The 26,336-nt window shown below is 42.4% G+C and overlaps 3 protein-coding genes and 1 long non-coding RNA gene across 10 annotated transcripts in view; 3 read left to right on the forward strand and 1 right to left on the reverse strand.

Annotated features, from left to right (window-relative positions):
• The window catches only part of SKA3 (spindle and kinetochore associated complex subunit 3), a 27,230-nt gene extending 18,209 nt beyond the window's left edge, over window positions 1-9,021 (forward strand). The window contains exons 7-11 of one of the 4 annotated variants that reach the window (XR_003434851.1): window positions 1,347-1,550; window positions 2,918-3,048; window positions 3,570-5,917; window positions 6,399-7,108; window positions 7,970-9,021. Coding sequence is in view for 2 of the 4 variants with exons in the window: in XM_027116711.1 (XP_026972512.1) it covers window positions 1,347-1,550; window positions 2,918-3,046 (333 nt within the window). In the remaining 2 variants the exon portion in view is untranslated. Of the gene's footprint in view, window positions 1-1,346; window positions 1,551-2,917; window positions 3,258-3,569; window positions 5,918-6,398; window positions 7,109-7,969 lie in introns of those variants that run through there. The other 3 variants (XR_003434852.1, XM_027116711.1, XM_027116710.1) reach the window with 3 other exon arrangements.
• A 1,543-nt stretch (window positions 9,022-10,564) lies between these two features.
• SAP18 (Sin3A associated protein 18) lies at window positions 10,565-15,416 on the reverse strand. Its single transcript, XM_027116715.1, has 4 exons — window positions 15,253-15,416; window positions 15,013-15,122; window positions 11,058-11,180; window positions 10,565-10,794 (listed from the first exon to the last, which is right to left on the reverse strand). The coding sequence occupies exons 1-4, from the start codon at window positions 15,379-15,381 to the stop codon at window positions 10,638-10,640; spliced, it is 519 nt and encodes a 172-aa protein (XP_026972516.1). The 5' UTR covers window positions 15,382-15,416; the 3' UTR covers window positions 10,565-10,637.
• Window positions 10,793-12,071, forward strand: LOC113625783 (uncharacterized). Its single transcript, XR_003434853.1, has 2 exons — window positions 10,793-10,905; window positions 11,863-12,071. It is a non-coding gene; the product is annotated as an uncharacterized LOC113625783 (long non-coding RNA).
• An 85-nt stretch (window positions 15,417-15,501) lies between the features above and the next one.
• LATS2 (large tumor suppressor kinase 2) overlaps window positions 15,502-26,336 on the forward strand; it is an 81,738-nt gene continuing 70,903 nt past the window's right edge. For all 4 annotated transcript variants that reach the window (XR_003434849.1, XR_003434850.1, XM_027116702.1 and 1 more), the window contains exons 1-2: window positions 15,502-15,605; window positions 16,168-16,394. The gene's annotated coding sequence lies outside the window, so the exon portion shown is untranslated. The remainder of the gene's footprint in view (window positions 15,606-16,167; window positions 16,395-26,336) is intronic.

Consider the following 26,336-nt stretch of genomic DNA (forward strand, 5'->3'; position numbering starts at 1 on the left):
ACGGGCCCAGCCGCTCCACGGCATGTGGGATCTTCCCGGACAGGGGCACGAACCCGCGTCCCCTGCATCGGCAGGCGGACTCTCAACCACTGCGCCACCAGGGAAGCCCAAGAATAGCATTATTTATAAGAGCAGAATATGGGAACAAACTAAATGTCAAATGATAAATGGGAAGCAAAGTATATTATGGTAAATCCATAAGAGCCAGTGTCATGTGACTAGGATGTTTTGAAAAACAGATAAGAACATATAGAAAGAATGTCTTCAAGAAATATTTAATGATATGGAAAATGATATATATGTGTATGTATATAAATACACACATACACATATATATATATTTTTGTTTGTTTGTTTTTGTTTTTGTCTTTGCGGTACGCGGGCCTCTCACTGGTGTGGCCTCTCCCATTGCGGAGCACAGGCTCGGGACACGCAGGCTCAGCGGCCATGGCTCATGGGCCCAGCCACTCCGTGGCATGTGGGATCTTCCCGGACCAGGGCATGAACCCGTGTCCCCTGCATCAGCAGGTGGACTCTCTCAACCACTGCGCCACCAGAGAAGCCCTATATACACATATATTTTATTTTAAGGAATAAGAATGGATAGAAACACACCAGAAAGTGGTTATCTATGGGTGATTTTTATGCCTTTGTTTTCCAAATTTTTCCCATTGAACAAATTTACTATGTAATCAGAACCTCATCCCTGTTGAAAGTTGGTATGAACACTTAAGACAACCAATATGGTAGATTGGGCCGTCCAGTGGATCTTTCAGCAGTGATGGAAATGTTCTGTGATCTGTGCTCTCCAGTGTGGTAGCTAGCTGCTGAGCATGTAAAATGTGGCTAGTGCATCCGAGAAGCTAATTTTCAGTTTTTTAAATGTTATTAATGTATAATTAAATTTTAATAGCACCATGCGACTTGTGGTAATCCACTGCTTATGTTCCTGGCCTCATTGCTGACTCTGCCGTAGGGAGACAGGCCAGGTTGGCGTGAATGGGCTTTCTCCCTGGCAGCAGTGAGGGCGTAGCTCATCCTCCTACGACTCTTACCTGGCCCAGGATAGTGTTGCCTGAGTCTGGGCGGTGAATCCGTCTAAATCTGGGGTTCAGCCAACAGGCCTATTTAGATTTCACATGAAGCTCTTGCTCAGCCTTCAGTAATGACGATGGTACTTTTTCCTCCATATGCCATTTCTCTGTGTCCTTGATTTTATTTAGTTCTTGGTCAGGGAAGAGGGGGTAATTTGGGGGCCTACTTAGAGATCACAACAGAACTAACAATTTTTATTTACTATATTACTTTATACCACCATAATTTAATTATTTCTTTTTATTCTATAGGTATCCACAAATTATCCATTATCAAAAACAAATAGTTCATCAAATGACTTGGAAATGAAAGACAGTACATCGTTAGTTTTAAATTCAGACGAGTGCTTTGAGAATTTTGCGGATCCCTCTTCTCCTACGATTTCTTCCTATGAGAATCTGCTCAGAACACCTACACCTCCAGAAGTAACTACAATTCCAGAAGATATTCGCCAGGTTATTTTTCTAGGCTATTGTTTGTTTTCTGCAAAAATACCTTAAACCATATTTAACTGTGTTATTTATCATCGGGCTAATGTGCTCGTTTGGATCTAAATCTAAATTCTGGGCTGTTAAGCCTGTCTAAGACCACCTGGCTAAGGCTCTTCAGAGCTGAGCACAAGCTAGTGATGTCATCATGCCTTTGTTCCCTCATGAGGCATTTTCTCTTTAACTTCTTGTTCTGAAATGTATTCTCATAATATTTTCTAATCATTGTTCAAATGTGATCACCATGGTGACCATTGTTTCCACTAGTGTTTCTAGCAAAGTCAGAAATGTCATTTACCCTCCAGTTCTCCAGAGTTGGAGTATCATGCATAACTTGTATCACTGTTTCTTGAACTTGAGATGTCTTGGGCCTCAGTTTGAGAAACATTTGTTTAAACGTATTAGAATATCTGATTTTTTTTTTTGGCCACCGCGAGGTTGGTGGGATCGTAGTTCCTTGGCAAGGGATTGAACCAAGGCCCCCAGCACTGAAAGCGCCGAGTCCTAGCCACTGGAACGCCAGGGAATTCCCACAGAATGTTTGATTCTTTAGTACAACATAATTTACCAGTAGTCTGTTACTGGTTTATAGCAACTACCGACTCTACTAAATAACCACCAGCCTGAATCTTTGAGCATCCCCTCTTGATAAAAGTTACGGTGTTGGGGAGTTATTGCTTAAGCAAATGGAATTCTTAATAACCATTCTAGAGACCTTCCTAGCTTATGGAGAAGGATAAAGCTACTTGGGAAGGGACTCATCCTAAGACAGCAGTAAAGTATTTGTTATCCTTCCTTCTCCATCTTTTGTGCTTTCCCGGCACTATAATAAACTGCGGAAGGAGCAGCTTCTGTCTACAGGCATTATATACAGTTTCCAGTTGGCCATGGTGATCCTTCTCTCTTCACTTCTGTGTTAAAGGAGGGAAAACTTGCATTTAATGTATTACTTCTTTGTGAAAAAATCATAGTTGACATTTCAGGTTCCTGTTTTCATAATCTTTAGAGCTAATGATCCTTCTTTGAGCGTTCATCTCGCCTCTTTCCTATGCAGATTCCCTACCGCCTTTGTAAGGCCTGATCTGCTCACAGGGGTGCACTGCTGCTTGCTTCCGCTAACCCAGCAGTGCATTTAGCTTTAGAAATCCCCGCTACACCCAAGTTAAACTTCTAATATCTCCACCTCTGTGCTGCTGAATGTCTGTGCTGCTAAATACTCTGTTTTAAATAACCCAGATCTTCAGATTTTCCTTGGTTTTTCTTGAATGTTTTATAACAGCTTCCAAATTTATGTTGTTCATATGACTTGGTGAAAGGAGTTTGCTTTCTTTTAGATTTTATCAAAATACAACTCAAACCTAGCTACTCTGGTAGCAGTTAGAGAAGTGCCGCCCAGCAGAGTGTTCCTTCCTCGGTGTGAAGGACAGGACGTCCGAGACGCTGGCAACAGAGAAAACTGGTGAAAGTGCGTATGTTCCCATCCTAGAGGGACTAGATTTGTTACCTGAGGAGAACACTGGAATGGTAATAAACACTTGTAATTGACATCTGCCAGCTAGGTAACAGCCCATCTCTCTTTTTTTTTTTTTTTTTTTTTTTGCGCGGTATGTGGACCTTTCACTGTCGTGGCCTCTCCCGTTGCTGAGCGCAGGCTCCGGATGCGCAGGCTCAGCAGCCATGGCTCACGGGCCCAACCGCTCTGTGGCATGTGGGATCTTCCCGGACTGGGGCACGAACCCGTGTCCCCTGCATGGGCAGGCGGACTCTCAACCACTGCGCCACCAGGGAAGCCCCCCATCTCTCTTTTGGTCCAGAATTCGTGATCCCTGCATCTCAGGCTCCCACACTACCATGTTTTACAATGTCACTGGGAATCTACTCCCAACCATATTATAAGTGTAAAAATAGATGGCTTCGGTGTCATTTGTTTCATTGAAGGCTATTGGTTATACCTAATTGATATTTTCTGTTTGTATCTTTCTACAGAAATTGTAGTGGATCCATCCTTCCATCATAGAAACTGAAGAGGAAAGCAAACCTGCTCTTACTTTGCTTTTCACATTCCCCGACATCTTTCCCCTTTTGAAAATCCAACTCATATTAAAGATGAGCACGGACACTGATGTCACTAAATGCTTTTTATTAAGTTTGATTTAGTCTAACCTCAGTCTTGTTGACGTGTAGTTCAGTTACTCAGTTTGGAAAGATCATTACTATTTCACTGATTTCAAATTTACCCTGCCTAATGGAAGAGTATGGTTTAAGTAATATTAGGAAGCAGGATAAATAATTTTTGAAATTTAAACGTTACAGTTTGCTACTCAGATAAGGCCACTTTCAGTCTTCTTGGGCTAGACAGTTGTTGCTAGACCTGGGCTTCTTCCTTGGGTCTAGCTCTGCCCTTCTGTCTCCTCTCATGACTGTCCCAAGTCTTTTACACCTTTTATTTCAACAGTGCTCTTTTAAGGCACTGTTGTTTACAAATGACAGCTTAAATTAATTTAGGAAGAGGAATTTACAGGCCTAGGTAACTATACTGAAGTAGGTGTCTCGGACTTTTGGAAATTAGACGCTTGCCTGCAGTCAGGACGGATGTTTTATTTTTACTTGTCAGTTTCATCCTTTCAAATCACCTCTTACCAGCATGGCTGCAACCTCTCCAGGTCCCCCTCCAGCTCAGCAGCCCCAACAGAGCCTGAGCCTCACACTCTGTGGAGGGTCCCAGGACTCCTCCTGGCCAGGTGCTCATCTCTGGACTGTCCGCTGTGCCTCTAGAGCTGTCTGAGAGCTCCAGGCTGCCCTGTCCATGGAGCCCAAGATCCTTCCGGCCTAAGTAAAGTTGATGCAGCAAAGATTATCCTCTTTTATGGTTGGGCCTTGAAAGTCAAATGTGAAGACCTGTCACATTGTGAATCTTCGTTTTGTCAGAAAATTGCCACTAAAACAAAACAATTTATTCTTTGTTCTAGGAACTACTGTGTAATAATTTTTGCTAAATATTGATACAATGTAAAATTCAAGATATTTAGTTTTATTTTTCCAGGTAAGCTCTGGTCAGCCTTGTATATACGATGGTGACTCCCAAATTATATCAGCCTTTTATACACTATTTACCATGGCTCTGTGTACCTAAGTCCACAGAGTGGACAGATTGCTTGAGGGAGGGAGTATATTCAAAGTGCATGCAGGGCTGAGTCCTGGAGTTCCATTTTAGAAGATGGAAAGAGGCAGAAAAATCTAGCAAAGGAGATGAAGAAGCTGGTGAAGTAGGAAGGAAATACTTCAAGCCAAGTGATCGATTCTATCAATGTTGCTGAGAATCCAAGACAAGACAGAATTACCACTGGACTTGGCAAAATTGCTGTTGCTGACAGCACTGATGAATTCTGACAGAGCGCTCAGGACAGACTTCTGGGGTGGACTGGAAAGGTGGGAGGTGAGGAAGCAGAGATCACGGACTGAGACGGCTCTTTTCATGAGTTTTGCTCAAGAAGGGAGAGAAGAAATGGTGCTGCAGCCAGAGGGGGTGTGAGTCAAACCAGGTTTTTGAAGATGGGAAATAAAGAACGTTCCATTAATCATTTCCGATGGCCTGCTGGGTGTCTCCACCTGTCTTGTGATGGCCCCTCAATTCAGTTTGACCAGAATTTCTCTTTCCCTGGCCCTTACCACTCTCCTCCTGTGATCTTAGTTTCTGTTCCCTAGAACTAGGATGCTTCCGGCTTATCAAACTTCAAATGTTACACTTCAGTGTCCTCCCACTGCTCTCAAGAGGAATCCAGGGTCCCAAAATGGCCTCCAGGACCACCCCCCTGTGACTCGACCCTCAGTTGCCCCTCCCTCTTGTCTCAAAACCTGGGCTCCAGCTGGCAGCCGGCCTTTCCTCTCCTTCCCTTCGTTCCTGCCCTGGGCTTCATAGGCCCCGGGCTTCACAGGTGCTCTCTCTGCCCAAATGGCTTCTCCCACCCACTCTGCTCAGCTGACTATCCCTCACATCCTTATGCTGTAGATACTTGATGTTTTTGTCTGCCCACCACTCCTACCCCCTTAAAGGAAAACGCTCCGATTTTCCCTGAGCTCAGCCCAGTTCCAAGACCAACCAAGCAGGGTCACAGTCCCTTACCAGTTGGTGTTGGGCACGTGACCCACGTCATATCCAAGAGAGCCAACTGTGGGACTTTGGGGAACTACTAGGAAGAGCAGAACGTTTTTCTGGATGTGCAGAGATGTGTACCCGGAGCCACGAAGGGAGAGGCCGAAGGTGGAGCTGCCACCGAAGTTCCAGCAGGAGACGTGGGAGGGCTTGGAGGCCAACTCTAACCCCAATTTTTCAGGTAAATGATTCATGAACTCCTTGTTTTCTCGTTTCGTGAAGCTCTTAACAGTCCTGCCTCATCTGCTTCAGGTCTCAGATTAAATGTCATTTTATCAAAGATTTTACCGATTTTCCCAGTCAGCGCCCTATTCTCATCCTTTATAGTACTTGGTAGAATCTGTAACAGAATATTTGAGTGTACATTTATTTAATGTTCATTGCCCCACTGGACCATAAGATCAATGTGGTCAAGGACCTCATTTGCTTGCCTTGTTCATTATTACACTGGTACCTGCCAACTTAAAATATTTACTGGTTAGTGATAACATCAAACACTTACTGAGGTCTTACTATGCTAGGCATGGTTCTAAGTACATTCATTAACCCATTTAATTCTTAAAAAGTAACTCTTAGCAAATAGGTGCTAGCATTTCGACTTTTCAGATGAGGAAATTGAGGCTTTAATGATGGACTTCTCTTTCCACGTCCCATTTTCCCAGCCCAGACCTTGCTGACCGCCTCTGGGCTGTGTTCCCTCCCCCCATCCTCCACCACGCCCCCGCTTGTCACCTGACGGCAGAAGCATCCTACGGTCCTCTTCATCCTGATCTCTGGCCAAACTCCTGGTGAGTGCTCCGGTGTTCCTGGCGTTTCAGCTCACGCCACCCTTTATCTACTGGGAGCCGAAATCCAACCCCTGTGGGCGCTGAACAAGGTCACATGCCATCCTCAGCAGCAACTTGTCTTTCTCACGACACCTTCTAATCCGCCTTTGATCATCGGCACTTACACCTTTTGTTACCAGACTGCGGCTTTCTGAGGAAGGGTCTGTGTGTCGGGTCTGTCTGCACCCCCAGGCCCACGGCATTCATCCCGTATTTTATTCCCTGAAGTGTGGAAGGAGCTAGTACTACTACAGATTCTGACGGTCTCCAGTAATGCATGCAGATTTTGGAAAGGCCTCGGGTGGTTCACCTCATTCATAGTTTCGTCCTCTCCTGGACGCTTTCTGAGGAGTTGTTGGCTGCAGCTGGGCTGGCCCGCCAGCGTGGGCAGGAGCAGGAAATTCTGACAGCTGAAGGCATGAAGTGAGGGGGCTACATGTGCCTTTTTTCTTGTTTTTAGAACAGCTGTTTATTGAACATGCCCTCTCTACCAGGCCCTCCTCTAAGCCCCCTTTCATCTGGCTCTTCTCAACGGTGTTCTTGAGGTAGGCGTGTGATTAGATCACCTTTATAGAGTAAACTCACGACACTCCCAGGCTGATGGGTTTTGCTTATTAAAATTATTTTAGTATTTATTATTAAAACTGCTTTTTAGGTTTCAGCTTATTCCTCCTAGGGATTACAGGGTGGGGGGAGATCAATGACTGTCTTCATAGAAGAGTTGCCTAGTTCATGATTAATCCTAACAGAATAAATATGCTTCCTTCAAGCTTGTTCCATTACAGGTTCCAAGAAACTGTAGCAATTTGTAAGAACAACCTATATCTAAGCAATACAATACACACCAGAACACTCAGACCTCACCTGGCTGCTCTTGACACTCAACCTGGAAACCATGACCGTATCATTTCCTTAAAAGACAGGTGTTTTGGTTTGCACCAGAACTGAAGCATGCCCACATACTCTGGATGACGGTCCCCTGGCAGAAGTCTGTAATGCAGACAGCTTCACCGCAAGAGCAGTACCAGTGCAGCCGGTGGAAGCCAGCTGGCAGTGAGCTGAGGAAAACACAACACTATTTTTGGAAACGTATGTTTCAAGTCATCTATTGTTGTCTACCTAGAGGTTCCCAGCCCACTTGTGAGCTGTTACTTAAAGCAGGCCTCCACTTCGGCTGAAGTGAAAATGGTAGCCACTGCCTGCACCTCAGTGCTGAAGGTTACATGAGGTCAGGCACCACCCGAGCTCCTCAGCACAGCTCAGCACTCAAATTATAAGCTGCTCCATTTCACAACAGCTAAGTTTGGAGTTTGTGATAGAATAGAAACAGGTAGGCTGAGTTCTGCTCTACGTAAGAGTAACAAGAGTTTGCCTAACAGTTTAACAGCTTTCTTTCCCCTTCACAGCTGCCCCTACATGCACACACACAGAGTTGATGTCTGAAACATCCCCTGAGCCAGTGCCCACGATGGTAATGAAAATTTAAGTATAAACTAACATCGACTCCCTACCGAGGATCCGGTAAGTAGCTGAAAATGCCAAGCTCCTGTATGCTGTGAGAAAACTGAAGATACCAACCTCCGAAGGGAAAACACTTCAAGAGCCTGTGAGGCAGTCAGGACACTGAAGGCTGAGCACGTGCCGTCACGGTGACCGTGAAACAGCTCAGCTGCTCACTCAAAGCCGTACTGTCACAGCCAGAGGTGAATAAGGACCAAGTACAAGTCTTTTCATTCTTAGCATTATATTCAATGATAAATTCACTAGGTATTCTTTAACTGTACTTTTGATGGAAGAATTCCATGTTGGGACATAGAGATGGCCAACAGACACATGGAAAGGTGCTCAACATCACTAATCATCAGGGAAATGCAAATCAAAACCACAAAAATAACACCTGACACCTGTCAAAAAGACGAGATAAGTGTTGACAAGGGTGTGGAGAAAAGCTCTCTGCACCCCCATGTTTACTAAGGAATTATTTATAATAGCCGTGGTTTGGAAACAACCTTAAGGGTCTGTGGGTGGATGAATGGATAAAGTTGTGAGACACATACAGACACATACATACATGCAATGAAATATTACTCAGCCATTAAAAAAGAAGGAAATCTTGCCATTAGCAACAACTTGGACCTAGAGGGCATTATGCTGAGTAGAATTAGAGAAAGATATCAAGTACCACATGATCTCACTTAGATGTAGAATCCAAAACACAAAACCAACCAACCAACAAGACAAAACCAAACTCATAGATAGAACAGATTGTTGGTTATCAATGGTGAGGGGGGCAGGGGTGGGCAAAAGGGTTAAGGGGGTCAACTGTATGGTGACAGATGGTAACTATAGACTTGTGGTGGTGATCAGTTTGTAGTGCATACAAATAATGAATTATTCTGTATACCTGAGACTAATATATTGTTAGGTACCAATTTTACCTAAAAAAAAAAAAAAAAAATCCACGTTGGAACCAAGCAAATAAACCGCTTTATTTTCAACTCGCCTGGAATTACAGGCGAAGCCCCCATTGTAGGAGTTCACACCATTATGAAAAGTTGGCTTTCAAAGTCCTTTAATGAGTTCCTGCCTTCTTGATCTGCACAGTATGTGTCTTCTCCACAAACAGGAAGGTAATCATGGCTCCTCTTCTCCAAAAAATTAGGTTTAAGTTAATTGTGTGACTTAAGGAGCTCAAGCCTATCTAGTGTGAATGAATAAAGAATCGAAGGGTCTGTGCAAACTTCAGTGGAGAAGAGGCCCTAGATCTGGGTTGCAGGCTTGCCTCTGTCACCTGTTGACTGCACCGGGGACCCCAATCTTACAGTCATTAGATTCAAAAGGCTGCTTTTGTAGGTACAAGATCAAATTAGTGCAATTTTACTTTGCTAGTACATTTTTTCAAATTTTGGAATACACATTTTCAAAATTTTCCACTGCAGTAGACTAAAGGTAACTGGCCTTATCACATACTGCACACTGTTTATAAACTTCAAAATGAGACGGTAACAGTGCTGTGGAAGAGACGGCACCCGTTCTGACTGAACTCTATAGTTAACTTTGTTTCTTACACGTCAAACACTATTCTAAGCCCTCTGCAAACATTTAATTAGTCTTCACAATCCTGTGGGCTGTTAACCTCCATTTTACAAATTTTAAACCAAAAAAAAACAGGTTCAAGTAACTTGTCCAAGGTTGCTGTTAGTGTAACCAGGATTTAAATGTTCAGCCCAACTGCTTATAACCACTGTGCATACTGCCTCTCAAATCAGAAGCGAGTCAGCCCCAGCACTGAACAGGGTGTGTGAACATCCCCTACTTAACTTGACCTCACCCCTGACCTTCTCCCTTGGTCTTAAGATTCTTCTTTCATTCCTCCCTGCATTTTCAGATCTTCAAGGTAAACCTTTCCATCCTTATCCTAAGTTCTAATCCTTGTTCCTCTATACTACTTCCTGCCCTCAGAATGCCCCATTCTCACCATTTTTAAAATATAAAAAGGCATCACTGTGGCACCCATTCTCCTTTTCTCTAACTTGTCATCACACCTTGATTCAGGCAGGCCGCTCCCTTCAAACACAGACAGCTTCTTCAACTTGCCTCAGCTCAGACTGTTCCAAAATGCCTCAACTGCCCCTCTCACCTTCGCAAAGGTCTTCCCAACTCCATACAACCTTCTGGGCGACAAACTCCTGCTCTATTTAATACAATCTCATGGCTTTCCTGTTCTGCCCCATTTGGGCTTAAACATACCAACTCCACTACTTAGTATAAACCCCCAATACTAAATTAAACCCTGAACCCATGCCCCATTAACTTTCACACTCCAAGTGACTGCAACATAATACAGTTTTACATATAATGCTAAGAGCACTTTTCATATTTTACAGAAGAACGTGAAACATGGACTTTCTATTAATATTCATACCACAGCAAAGCCAAATCTAACTCCTAAATAGATGCATTACAATTTGTTTAGAGTTTAAAGGCTTAATGGCAATAAGGGGAGGACGAAAAAGCGAAAGTTTATTTTACATAACTGAATGGAAAATAAATTCAAGAAACAGTAAATAAAATTCAGTATGGCCTCATGCGCCCTGAAGGAGGTGGTGCCCGATTTGGAGGAGTGATTGCTATGTCCAGATAGTCTCCGATTTGGAACTTCTGCGACTGCAGCGTCATGGAGTCGTCAGTCCCCTTTCTCCCAGACATGGTGCTGCCAATCTCCTTTACTCTGCAGGGAAGGAGACCAACTGTTAAAGGGTGGCTGGTCAATGCCAGTGTGTGCTACGAAGTGCCCGTGGGGCTGGCCTTGCCCCCTTATCTGACAGCACAGTTAAAAAATGTAAGCACTGCATTAATCCAAACCAGATATTAAGATGTATAAATCTGTAGTTCCCCCTCCACTAAAGGGATTCACTGAAGGGATTATCCCTATCAGTTAGAACATACTGAAATCAAAGAGATTATAGGAATTAAGAATGAAAAGTTACCTACCGATAGCCAGGCCTTTTAAGATCTGTAAAAACAATTGCAAAATTGAAGTGTGTGCCCTTCTTTCTGGCTTCTGGGTAGACTTCTTTTACTAAACTAGTCAGTTCTTTCAAGGTTGCATCCATCCTGAATTTTTTTTTTAGAAAAAAAGACATTACATTTGATTAATCAGCAATGATGTAACCAAGGATACTGACACACAGTGAGTTAATTACCTGTGTCTCAATTGCAACTTTACCTTAGAAACTGTCAGGGTCTTACAACTGAGTTAATTTTGAAGCACCTACTAATACTATTTGCCCCCAAATATTCCCCTTACCAGCCTCAGTGTTTGAAATTTTCATGAATTAAGGTCAGACTGGTAATATGCTAAAAGGGAGTTCAGAATTACATATGCTACCTTTTGTTGCTGTGTAACATCTCACTGGCCTAGTGATTTACCCACTTAAGGATAACTAGTCCAAATTAATCCAAATTCTTAAAATAATTGTTTTTCATTATTTCAAAGACATACTTTTCTACATTTTAGCATCTCCTTTCTAAGACTGAGTGTTCTGATGAGTTTTACAATAGATGGACTCCTAAAGCCAATGAAACCTATGGAATTTTCAAGACTAAGCATAGGCTCCTTTCACAATATATATTCTTGTCCTGCCAACTTCTATTTGAACTCAGAATTTAATATAGTCCCTTGAGCTAATATGGCACAATCTGGAAAAACCTTTTAAAATATAAGCATCTTGTATTATAAGCAACAGTCTAAGTTTCTGAATTGTTTTCTTCCCTGACAACTGGGAACATGAAACAGAGGACTTGGAACTTGAAGCAACACAGCCTGCAGAGTGCTATACAATGACCCTGGACACAAGGCACCTGTAAAGATGACAATTCCAATGGACAGCATCGAGCAGGGAATCAAACACCCAAGGCATCATCTAGCTTTAACTCTGCACCCTATTTATACCATCTCTACCACATTATCCTCAAGTAGAACCATGGCTTCAACTGCAGTGAGAATAAAAACATCCACAATGACCACATCGACTTCCGTTCTCTACTGCTGCTGAATCCTCAATATGCCCGTAACAGAACTCAACAGTGTCCCCCGCAAAACATACCCTTCCTCTCATATTACCCTCAAAACTACCGTCACCCACTTAGATGCCCAGGTCACAAACCTAAGCATTGTTCAGTTCTTCCCATCTCTATCTTGTTGTTTCTACCTCCTAAAGACAGATCAAACTGGACTTCCCTGGTGGTCCAGAGGTTAAGACTCCACGCTTCCACTGCTGTAGGTGCAGGGTCAATCCCTGGTCGGGAACCTAAGATCCCACATGCCACGTGGCACAGCCAAAAGACAGATCAAATCTATTTTTTTCTCCATCTCCACCATCACAGCTTTATTTCAACCTCTCATTATTCAAATCTCTGTATGTTGCTTCCAACTCATCTCAACTTTTTTTTCTTAACCTGACATTCTAATGATGTTTATTGTGTCAATTATTCCCTGGTATGTACAGTGTATACTTATGTACCAGAAAGGACTCTTTCTTCCTTTCCAACATTTCCCACATATTGTCATCTTGCTCATAATGAACGTGGGGAATTCGTTTCACACCTTTTGTCAGTCCTAAACAGTGGGAGTCCTCCACAAGCTTCCCACCTGCTGAGGACTCTCCCCAAACCAACAGTTGCAGTGCCAAGTGTTGCTTTCTGATTAGCAGTCTAAAAGGTGACTACACAGGCGACAAATGCAAGAGCTTTCTCGGGGTTGAAGCCTTTGCTAGGTGACTGTGAGGGTCAGTTTTATGTGTCAATTTCGAGAAGCTACAGCCCCTAGTTATTCAAACACTAAGGTAGGTGTTGTGTAAGGTGTTCTTTAGATGGGATTAAAGTCTGCAATCAGTTGACTTTAAGGCAGATTATCCTAGGTAATCTGAGTAAACCCTTTTAATCAATGAGTGGGCCTCATGCAATCAGTTGAAAAGGCCTTCAGAGCAGAGCTACTGAATTCCCTGAAGAAATTCAGCAGCTTATGCTGCAGAGTTCCAGCCTGCCCTTCATCATAACCTGCACCACAGGTTATGCACCACAGACTAGGGACTTAAGTACCTAAGCAGTCCCCACAATTGTGTGAACCAATTCTTTGCTATAAATCTCTTTATATCTCCTATTGGTCTGTGTTTCTGATTGAACCGTTACAGTGATCTACATAATTCTCTTCCCATAACCTGTTTAGTGGTCACCCAAGCACAGGATGTGTCACTCCTGGGTGGGTATTCCCACAGCTCCACACAGTGCCTTGGACATTAGCAAACTCAACTAGCTTCTGCTGGGCTCCTCTGGACCTCACTCCTTTTTCCTTGGTTTGTCTTAAGGCCTCCTACCTTGGCCCCTCAGTCTACTTCTACAAATTAAGAATTCCCAATCTTCCCTCATTACTGCTTCTGGGAGTGGCAGCAGGGCTCTGTGCTACCCCTCACCAACCATCCTGTCTTTCTTTAGCCACCATTTTGAGGTATAACATAAGGTTGTCTTTCCTAGTTTGGTTGCAGTTTATGGACAGGACAGTTTAGGACAGGAAATTTTTGTAATTTCTTTCTTGATTGAGAGAGTCTGTGGAACAGTCTCACCCTGCCATCTCCACCCTAAAGTCTTAATTAGCATTTATTTCATCTGCTTTCTCTCTGAGATTGTGTTTACTCTAGAGAGGGACAGTACCCTCTTTATACCCTCTGGGTCTAAGCAAAGCACCTGGCAAATAGGAACTCTTAATTTGTTGGAGGAAATATAGACTTTTAACATCTGAACAGAGGTGTTCATCAATCTATTGATAACAGTTCTTCCCTATAAGTTAAATCAACCTTCCTGAACTTTTATCCTGGAACAATACTTAACTAGAATCATACTACATAAATTTCACTGAAAGGTGGAAACAACCCCTTAAGTGTTCATCAACAGACAAGTGGACAAAATGTAGCACATCCTTCCAATGAACTATTATTCAACCCTAAGAAAGAATGACTTTTTATTATATACTAAACCATGAACCTTGCAAACATAAGTGAAATAAGCCAGACACAACAGGACAAATCCGATATGAGAGCACTTATATTAAATACTTAGAATAGATAAATTCATATAGACATAGAGGAGTGTCTACCAGGAACTGGGGTAAGGGAGGAATTCCCATTGTTACTGCTTACTGGGTACAGAATTTCTGCTGGGGGGAATTTAAAAGTTTTGTAAATAGTGGTAATGGTTGCACAATGTGAATATATTTAATGCCAGCAAATTGTACCCTTAAACAATTAAAATGGCAAATATATATTTTACCACACTAGATGTATTTTTAAAAATTATACACCTTTTACAGCTACTAAAAAGCCACGGTAACGTCCAACCAAGGAGCTGCATGCAGCTTGCTGTATGTGATGCTCCTAGTCAGACGCGGGGTAGGAAAGGTACGCTTGAGTGGAAAACGCTCAGGGGCAGGTCTTCAGGAAACACACATCAAAAGTTTCTCCATTAAGCACCACAACAAAAACCACCCGGTTCTGTTTTTTTCCATGCTAGGACACCTAAGGCTTAGTATTATGTGCAGACGCTCTACGAGGACGACAAATACCACCGAACAGCGCCACTCCCCCGCCCCATGTTATTCTAGCACCACAAACTCGACCAAGTTTAGGGGCGGCTACCGCACTGAACGACCTACGTGTCACTTTCGTACCAAGCAGCCAAGACAGTGACAGCAACCTTGGCTCAATTCTTTACAACCCAAAAGTTTCAACCTCAGACGTAAAAGCGCCACAAGATAAGCAAATACCCATTTCTCCAACAGCTGAGACCCCGACTTCCCGCGAGTTGCGCCCAGAGGCCCCGAGCGCTGGAGGAACTGAAAACGCGCCAGGCGGGCCCCCAGCGACCCCCGCCCCGACGCCAGGCCCAGACTCACCAGGTGTAGATCTGCAGCTCACTAGACGGCACGTTTCCGCGGGAGAACTCGTCCATGCGGTGGTGGCGGCCGTTGTTGGTGGTGAAGACGCGCAGCAACAGCGGGCAGGTCTGGGGGCGGGAGAGGCGAGAGTCAGGAGGCGGCGAGCGCGGCCCCTTCCTTCCCCTCCACCCGCGCACGGCCGCCCCCTCCCGGCCGCCCCTCCGCCCCGGGGCCCCCTCTACCTCTCTAGACCCGCACCTTCTCCCTATCGATGGGCTTCTCGGGCTCCTTCTTAATCTCCTCCTGAGTAACGCGCGACTCCACCGCCATCTTCCTCCTGCGGCCCGCTAGACGCTCGCCCTGACCTCCGACCCCAACAGCGAGCATGAGAATCAAGGCTCTCGCGAGGAGACGCTCGAGCATTTATAGACGACCGGCGTGGAGGGCGGGGCGTCTCTCGGCGCAGGCGCACTAGGCGGTGCGGTGCGGGGGCCCGGCGGGCGCGCCTGCGCGCTGCGTCCTGGGAAAGGGCGGGCGCCGGCGTAGCGGGCTAGACGCTGAGGGACGGGCGCGCGCGGAGGGGCTGCTTGAGGGAGGCGGACGCCGGGAAGGTAAGGGTGAGCGCGCTCTGGGAATAACCGTGAGCCGCCTTCGCGGCCAAGGGATGGGATGCGTGGTACTACAGGCGCTAACGGGAGAAGGCTGGCAAATCTGACTAAAGTGAAAAAGAAAAAGGCTTCTCAGAGAAACAAGCCGCAGGCCCGGAGGAGACGCCCGAGAGGCGTGTGGTGTCTGGAAAGCTAGTGTCCGGGAGGCCCAAGGACTCCTGGAGAAAAGCACAGACATCCCGGTGGGAAGTGGGCAGAAGAGTTGGGCAAGTGCTTTAAAACGGAGGAATCCAGGTGTCCGGTCAACACAGAAGGCGTTCGGGCGCAGTGCTAACCCGGGGACGCGTTAAAACCACAGGGACTGGCTTAGGCTGGTTGGATTTTAGACACACTGCACCCGCTGGCTTGGCGGAAATGAGACGCTCTGACCTGCGCCGTGGGTGGACCGCGGGGATCCTCTGACGCTGGCGGCGGCGTAGGCCGTGCGCCCACTCTGGGCGGTTGAGGGTCGTGAAGGTGCGTGTACTTGCGATCTAACAATTCCGCTCTGTGGTATTTACTCTAGAGAAAACCTGGCTCAAGGACACCCGGAGACGCTACAGGAATATTCCTGGCGGCGTCGTTAATAAGGACGAAGTCTGGACCCCCCCCCCCAAGTGTCTAAGGCGACGATACTTCAGTGAATTGTGGTAGACCGTGCAGCAGCACAACTACCCAGCAGCAGTGGGTGGCATACGGCAACCAGGACGAACGGACTGTTGCGGTGGCCAAGACGTTCGTTCGTTTTTCCCGGTAAGCTGTCTCTAGCAGTACCTAGTTGTCTTTCACTTCATTGGAAAGTTTTGTTAGATTGTATGTGACAGCTATCATATCAGCGTGCATTTAAAAAAAGACTTATAAAACTTGGTGAATTTTTGTGTAGCCATCTTAGTGTTGAAGATGGAAGGAAAAAAAGCAATATTTTCGGCATGTCATGCTTTATTAGTTCAAGAAATGTAAAAATGCAGCTGAAATGCACAAAAAGATTTGTGCAGCGTGTGGAGACGGTGCTGTGACGGATCGAACGTGTCAAAAATGGTTTGTAAAATTCCTCACTCGGATTAGACCAGTTGAAGTTGATAGCAATCAAATCGAGACATTAATGGAGGACAATCAACGTTATACCACGTGGGAGATAGACAGCATACTCAAAATATCCAGATCAAGCGCTGAAAATCCTTTGCACCAGCTGGGTTTTGCGAATCGCTTTGATGTTTGGGTTCCACATAAGTTAAGCGAAAGACACATTATTGACCATATTTCCGCGTGCGATTCTCTACTTAAAGATAACGAAAACGTTCCGTTTTTAAAACAAATTGTGACGGGCGATGAAAAGCACATAATGTACAATAATGTGGAACGGAAGAGATTGTGGGGCAAGCGAAATGAACCACCTCCAACCACACCAACATCACTGGAGTTCATCCAAAGAAGGTGATGTTGTGTATATGGTGGGATTGGAAGGGAGTCCTCTATTATGAGCTCCTTACAGAAAAACCAAACAATTTCAACAACTACTGCTCCGAATTAGACCAACTGAAAGGAGCACTCGAAGAAAAGCGCCTGGAATTAGTCAACAGAAAATGCATACTCTTCCATCAGCATAATGCAAGGCTGCATGTATCTTTGATGACCAGGCAAAAACTGTTACAGCTTAGCTGGGAAGTTCTGATTCATCCGCTGTTTTCACCAGACATTGATTGCACCTTCGGATTTCCATTTATTTTGGTCTTTACAAAATTCTCTTAATGGAGAAAATTTCAATTCCCTGGAAGACTGTGAAAGGCAGCCGGAAAAGTTCTTTGCTCAAAAAGATAAAAAGTTTTGGGAAGATGGAATTATGAAGTTGCCTGAAAAATGGCAGAAGGTAGTGGAACAAAAGGGTGAATAGGTTGTTCAATAAAGTTCTTGGTGAAAATGAAAAACGTGTCTTTTATTTTTGCTTAAAAACGAAGGAACTTTTTGGCCAACCAGTAGCTACACGAAACAGCATGAAATTCGCAAACATAGTTCTGGGTATAGGAAGCCAAAGACAAAGGAATATTTACTGGGGGAATCCATTTTAACATCCAGAAGTAGGCAGTACTAAACTATGTTGTTCAGGGTGCATTTCCAGGTGTTGTAATTATAAAGAGAAAAGCAATGAAGTAATTACTACAAAAGTCAGAATGGTAGTTACCTCCGAGCAAAGGAGGGGACTGTGATCATGGAGGGTCAGAGGAGGCGCTTCTGGAGTGTTGAGAACATTCTATTTTTTGACCTAGGTGGTGGTTACTCAGTTGTTTGATTTAAAAGTATTCTTTATAAACAGTGCTTTCGTGTTGTGCATACTCTTCTCCATGAATGTTATTTCTTGCTATTTTTTAAAAATAGCACCTTAAAGAAAAAACGAATGCCTATGAATCAGTAAGGAAAAGACAATCCAATAGAAAAGTGGGAAAAGACATGATAGGCATTTCATAGGAGAGAAAACACAGATTACATGGAAACATGGAAAAGATGCCCAACCTCATGAATAATCATAATGCACATTTAAACCACAATGAGATAACATTTCACTCTACTAGATTGGCGGGAATGTAAAAGTCTGATGACCAAGTGCTGGCAAGGATTTGGAGGAAAGGGAATTATTATGGGCTAGTCTCATCCACTTTGGAAAAACCAGCATTACCTAGAAAGACTAGATATGTGCACCCCTTAAGACTCATCTATTGCACTCCTATTAGTATACTCTAGGGGAACTGTTACACATGAGCACCAGGCACCATGTTGAATAATGTTCTAACATCTTTATTCATAATAACTAGAAACAATCTGAATGTCTATGAAGACTATAAAGTGGAGTACCATAAAGACTTGAAAGTGAACGAATGAATCAACATGCTTTTTGAAAAGGTAGTATAAAAAAAGCAAGTCACAGAAAACACAATAAAATTCAATTTATGAAAAGTTCAAAAATAGGAATGCACCCCCCCAAAAAAAATACTATATAGGGAAGCAAACACAAGTGTTAAAGCTATAACGAGAAGCAAGGGGATGAAAACACTGAATTCAGGACAGTGTTACCTCTGAGAGTAAGCTTCATGCAATTTTGAAGGGCATCCAGGGAGTTTTTAAGGCACTAGTAATGTACTCTTTCTCACTAAAAGCGGCGTGGTTTTTCATTCTTTACATTGTAGCTATACATTTTAGATTGTCTTTTATGCATGTGATTTACATCACTGTAAAAACAAAATTTTTTTTAAGTTGGTTAGGGATGGGACCTTGCATGCATTCAACTTTTTAAAGCATGATACTTAAATTTCCTCCCCAGTTCTGATTCCAATATTAAATCTTTTTCAAAACCACCGTAGTATAAAAATACAGACACATGAGGGCACTCTAGTCAATCAGTTAAAGGGAAAACATTGAAACTGTGAAAATGAAGAACCTCACAACCTTTTATTGGTGCTATTGGGGAGGTTTAGTTTCTTAGATATAAGCTCTCATTTTGAACCTTTCCAAATAATAAGCTCTCATCAAAACAGAATTTCCCAATACCTTGAGTCAGTGGAACTATAGTTTTATCATAGAACAGTTAAGGTAGGTTTTCAGGCATCCCTTAATCCACCTCACTTGGCCTTCTAGGTCCAGCTCTGAACACACGTTTTAATATTTAAGTATATGCATCCATTCTCTTTTTCTTTAGAATTTACTCAAATGAGTATTACACGTCCAGGTATATACTGAAAAGAATTGAAAGCAGGGACTGAAACAGCTATTTGAACACCAATGTTCATAGCAGCATTGTTCACAATAGTCAAAAAGTGGAAATAACTAAGTGTCAACAGATGAATGGTTATGAATACTGTGGAATATTATGCAGCCTCAAAAAGGAATGAAGTGGACTTCCCTGGTGGCACAGTGGTTAACAATCCGCCTGCCAATGCAGGGGACACGGGTTCGATCCCTGGTCCGGGAAGATCCCACATGCCTCAGAGTAACTAAGTCCATGTGCCACAACTACTGAGCCCACATGCCACAACTACTGAAGCCCGTGTGCCTAGAGCCTGTGCTTTGCAACAAGAGAAGCCACTGCAAGTGAGAATCCCACGCATCAAAATGAAGAGTAGCCCTCGTTCTCCGCAACTAGAGAAAGCCTGCGTGCAGCAACGAAGACCCAACACAGCAAAAAATAAATAAATTTTTTTAAAAAAGGAAGTAAATACTGGTACTTGCCACCATAGTGATGAACCTTGAAAACATTATGCCAAGTGAAATAATCCAGACACAGAGGAGCAAATATTGTATGATTCCACTTATATGAGGCACCTATAATTGACAACTTCATAGATACAAAAAGTAGAATAGAGGTCACCTGGGCCTGGCAGGAGATGGGACTGAGGAGTTATTATTTAGTGGGTACAGAGTTTCTGTTTGGGACAATGAAAATTTCTGGAAAAGGACAATGGTGATGGTTGCCCAACATAATGAATATGCTTACTGTTACTGAATTGTACACCTAAAAATAGTTAAAATCATACATTTTATGTTATATATATTTTACCACAAAACTTTTTTAAAGAGTGAACATTTGAGGTATGTGAAAATAGGTCATCAAGCTTTCTTCACTTTTCCTTTTCTCCCTCTTTCTTTTACATATTCCGGCATTTCAAATTGAGAGAAAGGTAAATTATCCTAATTAAAATCAGAAATATGTAATGTGAAGTTTTACAGAATACTCCTTAGTCAGTGACTATAGCTCCATGGCTATTTCTGATGCTGAGGTTAAGGACAGCTTCTGGTGGCAGGAAAATAGGCATTCATGAATATGTACAAAACATGTTTCTGGAAAAGATTTAATAGAATATATTTTTATAGAATTTTCTGACTCTTGATAAAAGTTGTGGATTGTAAATTTGAACCTCTCTGGGGGCATTATTAAACTTTTCAAATTTTTCCTTCATGTACATCTGTGGGAGACCAGGTGTATGGCATTTATAAGCACAATATTTATTTATGGGTTTCTATTTCAGAAAAAGGTGTATGTAAATACTCTCAGTAAAGCATCTGCTTGTTACCAAGAGTAGAAAAAAATATATGCATTTCCATAACCATTCCTAGAAGAATTAAGCCTAGAGGCAGTATAATTATTACTTAGAAGATAGGTTGTTTTATATTCCCCTAAAAAGTGTATTTTTTACAAATGAGCATACGTGCCTGCTTGGCATTAGCACTACAAGCAGTGCTGCCATGAACCAGTCCTGATGTCCCTAAGTGGTCTTGCTGTGTCATCTCTAGTCATTCTTCGCATTACAGCTCGGGGCGGTTGGTAGCGTTTTTTTAAAGGCTACTCCCACTACAACACACTCTGAGGTATGGGATTTGGGAGTCCATTTTTTAAGCCCTTCCCTGGTTCTCAGAACCATCTCATTTACAGAATATGGAATATTCTGTAAATCCTACACAGCAGGAATGGCCAGATGCTGGGAGGAAGTCCAGAGATGGTTCTCAGAACCATCTCATTTACAGTACATTTTAAGCCAATGGAACAGAATGACGGGTCACATTTGCTTTTCAGAGAGTTGAAATATCTCTCACTTTTTAAAGTGACCCCCTGTTTTAAGCATTTAAATGATTATATTGAAAATTATTTTTTATATAAATTTTATTTTATTTATTTCTGGCTGTGTTGGGTCTTCATTGCTGCACGCGGGTTTTCTCTAGTTGCGGCGAGCAGGGGCTACTCTTCATTGCGGTACATGGACCCCTCATTGCGGTGGCTTCTCTTGTTGAGGAGCATGGACTCTAGGTGCACGGGCTTCAGTAGTTGTGACAGGCAGGCTCAGTAGTTGTGTCTCGCAGGCTCTAGAGCACAGGCTCAGTGGTTGTGGCTCATGGGCTTAGTTGCTCCGTGGCATGTGGGATCTTCCAGGACCAGAGCTCGAACCCTTGTTCCTGGCATTAGCAGGCGGATTATTAACAACTGCGCCTCCAGGGAAGCCCCCTGAAAGTGATTTTTAAACAGATATGCTATTCCTCAAGAGTCTGCAGAGTGTCAACAGTGTATTTACCAGAAGCAAGTTGTGGAAGGCAACCAAAAAGCTTAATTAATGCTTAAAAAGCTTAGGCTCTGAAGTTAGATAGATCTTAAGTTTAAACTTCAGCTCAGTCAGTTGCTAGTTGGTTAATCTTGAATCACTTAACTGCTCCAACTCAGATTCCTGATCCATATTAGGATAACAGAATACCAAATAACCTGTTATGAGGAATAAATGCATCTAAAATAGTTGGCATAGTGTCTGCTATATATACTAAGCACTCAACAAATGTGAGCCACTGTAATCACCATCATCATCTTGTAGATTCTGTTTCGTTTTGCAATGAGGCAAGGGGGACAGAATAAGAGGCTAATTTCCTTCGACTCCCTCTATTGCCCAAGGGTAAATGATTTCATGAAAACTTCATGAAAAAAATAGCATTGCTGTCATAATTACTTAATTATACATTTCTGCCAATTCACTACCCTGCACATTCAAATAAAGATGTACTAATCTTGGGATTAAGATGGTCCAGTGGTTAAGACTTCACGCTTCCACTGCACAGGGCGTGTGATCAATCCCTGGTTGGGATCTTCATGTCTGGGAAGCGGCACAGCCAAGAAAAACAAAATAAAATTTTAAAAATATTTTCATTTTTTATTTTCATGTGGGAAATGGTGGTTTTTTTAAATATTTATTTATTCTTTTATTTATTTGGCTATGCTGGGTCTTAGTTGAGGCATGCAGGATCTTTTTTTTTTTTTTTTTTTTTTTTTTTTTTGCGGTACGCGGGCCTCTCTCTGCTGTGGCCCCTCCCGTTGCGGAGCACAGGCTCCGGACGCGCAGGCTCAGCGGCCATGGCTCACGGGCCCAGCCGCTCCGCGGCATGTGGGATCTTCCCAGACCCGGGCACGATCCCATGTCCCCTGCATCGGCAGGCGGACTCTCAACCACTGCGCCACCAGGGAAGCCCAGGATCTTTTAATTGTGGTATGCAGGATCTAGTTCCCTGACCAGGGATCAAACCTGGGCCTCCTGCATTGGGAGCATGGAGTCTTAACCACTGGGCCACCAGGGAAGTCCCCAAAAAATATTAAAAAAAAAAAAAAAAAGGTTACACATGAAGAAAGATCTCCAGTAATTTATTTGTTAGTTCTTTGGGATTAGGAAATGTATGTGAATAGATTCCTTTGTGGTATTGATGTCCACCATGGCCTGAATATTAAGATTCTGCTTTATATATATGAGACAGTAAAATATGTGTTGAATGCTTGAAGACATTTTAAAGTGCTTAGATAAGTATCCCAGTATCATAGTCTCACCTTTTAGATTTATATGGCAGTAATAATAATAGTATTTAATCATCACTGTATCAGTTATCTTTTTATTGCTGTGTAACAACCACCTGAAAACCTAGAAGCTAAAGTAACAACCATTTTATTTGGGCTGGTCTCAGCTAGGCAGTTCCGGTCTCGCCTGGTTTCCCTCATGTAATTGTGGTTATCTGAGAGCTCAGCTTGGAGGAAGGGGGTTAGGTGGTCTAAGGTACTTCACCTCCCTCTCTAGCTGATGGCTATGGCTGTTGTCTGGGCCATGTGTCTTTCACATCGTGGTCTCAGGGTTCCAGCAGAGTCAGACCAGAAGCTGCAAGGCATAGTAAGCACTTGGCTCATTAGCTACACAACTTCATTTTTGCCACATTCGGTTGGCCAAAGCAAGTCGCAAAGCCATGCCGAGAATCAAGGAAGTGGAGAAGTAGACTTTACTTCCTGGTCAGTTATAGCTAAGACACACTGCAAAAGGGCATGCACGTAGGATGGAGGAATTTATGGCCATTTTTAACAATCTACATGCTAGGCACTTCACACGTTTGCATGCATTATCTCATTTATTTTTCACAACCGTCCTATGAGATGTGTATATTATTGAACCTATTTTACAGGTGAGAAAACTGAAACACAGGGATGTTATGTAAGTTAACATTTCTATTTGGAAAATGTTTATTAAGAGTTCTTAATGGGGCTTACCTGGTGGTGCACTGTTTAAGAATCCTCCTGCCAATGTAGGGGACATCGTTTCGAGCCCTGGTCCAGGAAGATCCCACATGCCACGGAGCAACTAAGCCCGTGCGCCACAACTGCTAAAGCCCGTGTGCCACAACTGCTGAAGCCTGTGTGCCACAACTACTGAAGCCTGCACACCTAGAGCCCGTGCTCTGCAACCAGAGAAGCCACCACAATGAGAAGCCCGCGCACCGAAACGAAGAGTAGCTCCCACTCACTGCAACTAGAGAAAGCCTGCGCACAGCAACCAAGACCCAGCGCAGCCAATAATTAATAAATAAATAAATTTATTTTTTAAAAAAAGTTCTTAATGACTAAAACTATGCTGGTAATAGAATGTTACATTTAAAGGAAGCATAAAATATTATAAATAAAGTAATTCAATTATGTTTTTAAAATATATGCACACAAACATTCTGGGAGGAAATATTCAAAAATATTAACAAATTCTTCTGAGTTGGAAAGTAATGGATAATTGTGATTCCATCTTTTTTTGTTTTCCACATTTTTTATGAGTATATATTTACTTTTAGAAATTAAAAGTAATGTTTAAAAAGTAAATCTCTATAAAAACTCACAAGAAGAAATAGATGATCTGAATAGACCTTTGTCTATTATAATGAATTGAATCGATAACTAATAACCTTCTAAAACAGAAAGCACCAGGCCCACATGGGTTCACTGGTGAATTCTACCAAACGCTTAAGGAAGAAACTATACAAATTCTTTACAATCTCTTCCAGAAAATAGAAGAAGAGAGAACACTTCTTAACTCATTCTGTAAGGCCAGCATTACCCTAATACCCAAACCAGACAAAGACATTACAAGAAAGAAAAACAACAGACTAATATTTATCATAAGCATAGATGCAAAAATCCTTAACAAATAATAGCAAATCAAATCCAACAACGTGTAAAAAGTTATACATTATGACCAAGTGGGATTTATCCCAGATAGGCAAATCAGGGAGCATGATGCCTCCAGCTTTATTTTTCTTTCTCAAGGTTGCTTGGCTCTTCAGGCTCTTTTGTGGTTCCATACAAATTTTAGGATTGTTTGTTCTATTTCTGTGAAAAATGCCATTGGAATTTTTATAGGGATTGCTTTTAATCTGTGGATTGCTTTGGGTAGTATGGATATTTTAACAATATTAATTCTTCTAATCCATGAGCATAGAATATTTTTCCATTTAGCTGTGTCTTCTTCAATTTCTTTTCTGAATGTCTTACAGTTTTCAGTATGTAGGTCTTTGACCTCCTAGGTTGAATTTATTCCTAGGTATTTTATTCTTTTTGGTGCAATTGTAAATGAGAATGTTTTCTCAATTTCCTCAATGTCTTACAGCTTTCTTTCCAGCTTAAAGAAGCCCCTTTAACATTTCTTTTAAGGCTAGTTTAATGGTGATGAACTCCTTGAGCTTTTGTTTTCTGGAAAACTCTTTATCCTTCAATTCTGAATGATAACTTTGTCAGGTGGAGTATTCTTGGTTGCAAGTTTTTTCCCCTTTCAGCTCTTTGAATATATCATGACACTCCCTCCTGGCCTGAAAAGTTTTTTTCTGCTGAAGAATCTGCTGAGAGTCTTATGGGGGTTCCCTTGTATGTAACAAGTTATTTTTCTCCTTCTATTTGCTGCTCTGTTGAGTTTCACTGCCTTGTCTTCATGTTCACTGATTGTTTCTACTGCTTCATCTTGTCTGCTGTTGAACCTTAAGTGTATTTTTCAGTTATTATATTCTTCAGCTCTGTTACTTCTGTTTGATACTTTCTTATATTTTCTATCTCTCTGTTGAAATTTTCACTGTGTTCATCTATTCTTCTCTTCATTTCAGTAAGCATCTTTATGACCATTAGTTTTAACTTTTTATCAGGTAAATTACTTATCTCCGTTTCATTAAGTTTCTTCTGAGATTTTATCTTATTTTTTCATTTGGAACATATTCCTCTGTTTCTTCATTTTGCTTGACTTTCTGTGTTGGTTTCTATACAGTAGATAAAACAACTACCTCTCCCAGTCTTGAAGGAGCGGCCTTGTGCTGGAGGTGAAATTTGTCATTCAACCCTGCCCCAGCTCTTGGTTGTCTCTCAAATCTTGTGCTTGTCCAAACAGCTTATTATTTTTTTTATTCAAGTATAGTTGACTTACAATGTTGTGTAAATTAATTTCTGCTGTACAGCAAAGTGTTTCAGTTATACATATATATACATTCTTTTTCATATTCTTTTCTATTATGGTTTATCACAGGATATTGAATATAGTTCCCTGTGCTCTACAGTAGGACCTTGTTGTTTATCCATTTTATATATAATAGTTTGCATCTGCTAATCCCAAACTCCCAAACAATCCCTCCCCCCACACCCCTCCCCCTTGGCAACCACAAGTCTGTTCTCTATGTCTGTATGTCTGTTTCTGTTTTGTAGATAAGTTCGTTTGTGTCATTATATGTGTCATACCACATAAAAGTGATATCATGTCATACCACATATAAGTGATATCATATGGTATTTGTCTTTCTCTTTCTGACCTACTTCACCTAGTATGATAATCCCTAGGTCTATCCATGTTGCTGCAAATAGCGTTATTTCATTCTTTTTTTATGGCTGAGTAGTAT

Source organism: Aethalodelphis obliquidens, unplaced genomic scaffold (genome assembly GCF_003676395.1).
Source record: "Aethalodelphis obliquidens isolate GAN/ISIS:26980383/991018 unplaced genomic scaffold, ASM367639v1 scaffold16, whole genome shotgun sequence".
In the NCBI taxonomy this organism is placed as follows: Eukaryota; Metazoa; Chordata; class Mammalia; order Artiodactyla; family Delphinidae; genus Aethalodelphis; species Aethalodelphis obliquidens.

Bases quoted from the DNA above. Each gene is read 5' to 3' on its own strand.
- SAP18 (XM_027116715.1), bottom strand. From the start codon at position 15,381: ATGCTCGCTGTTGGGGTCGGAGGTCAGGGCGAGCGTCTAGCGGGCCGC. The intron at 11,181-15,012 runs GTGAGTCTGGGC...AAAAAAATTCAG, and splicing joins GAGCTGCAGATCTACACCTG to GATGGATGCAACCTTGAAAG. The intron at 10,795-11,057 runs GTAGGTAACTTT...CCTTCCCTGCAG, and splicing joins CTTAAAAGGCCTGGCTATCG to AGTAAAGGAGATTGGCAGCA.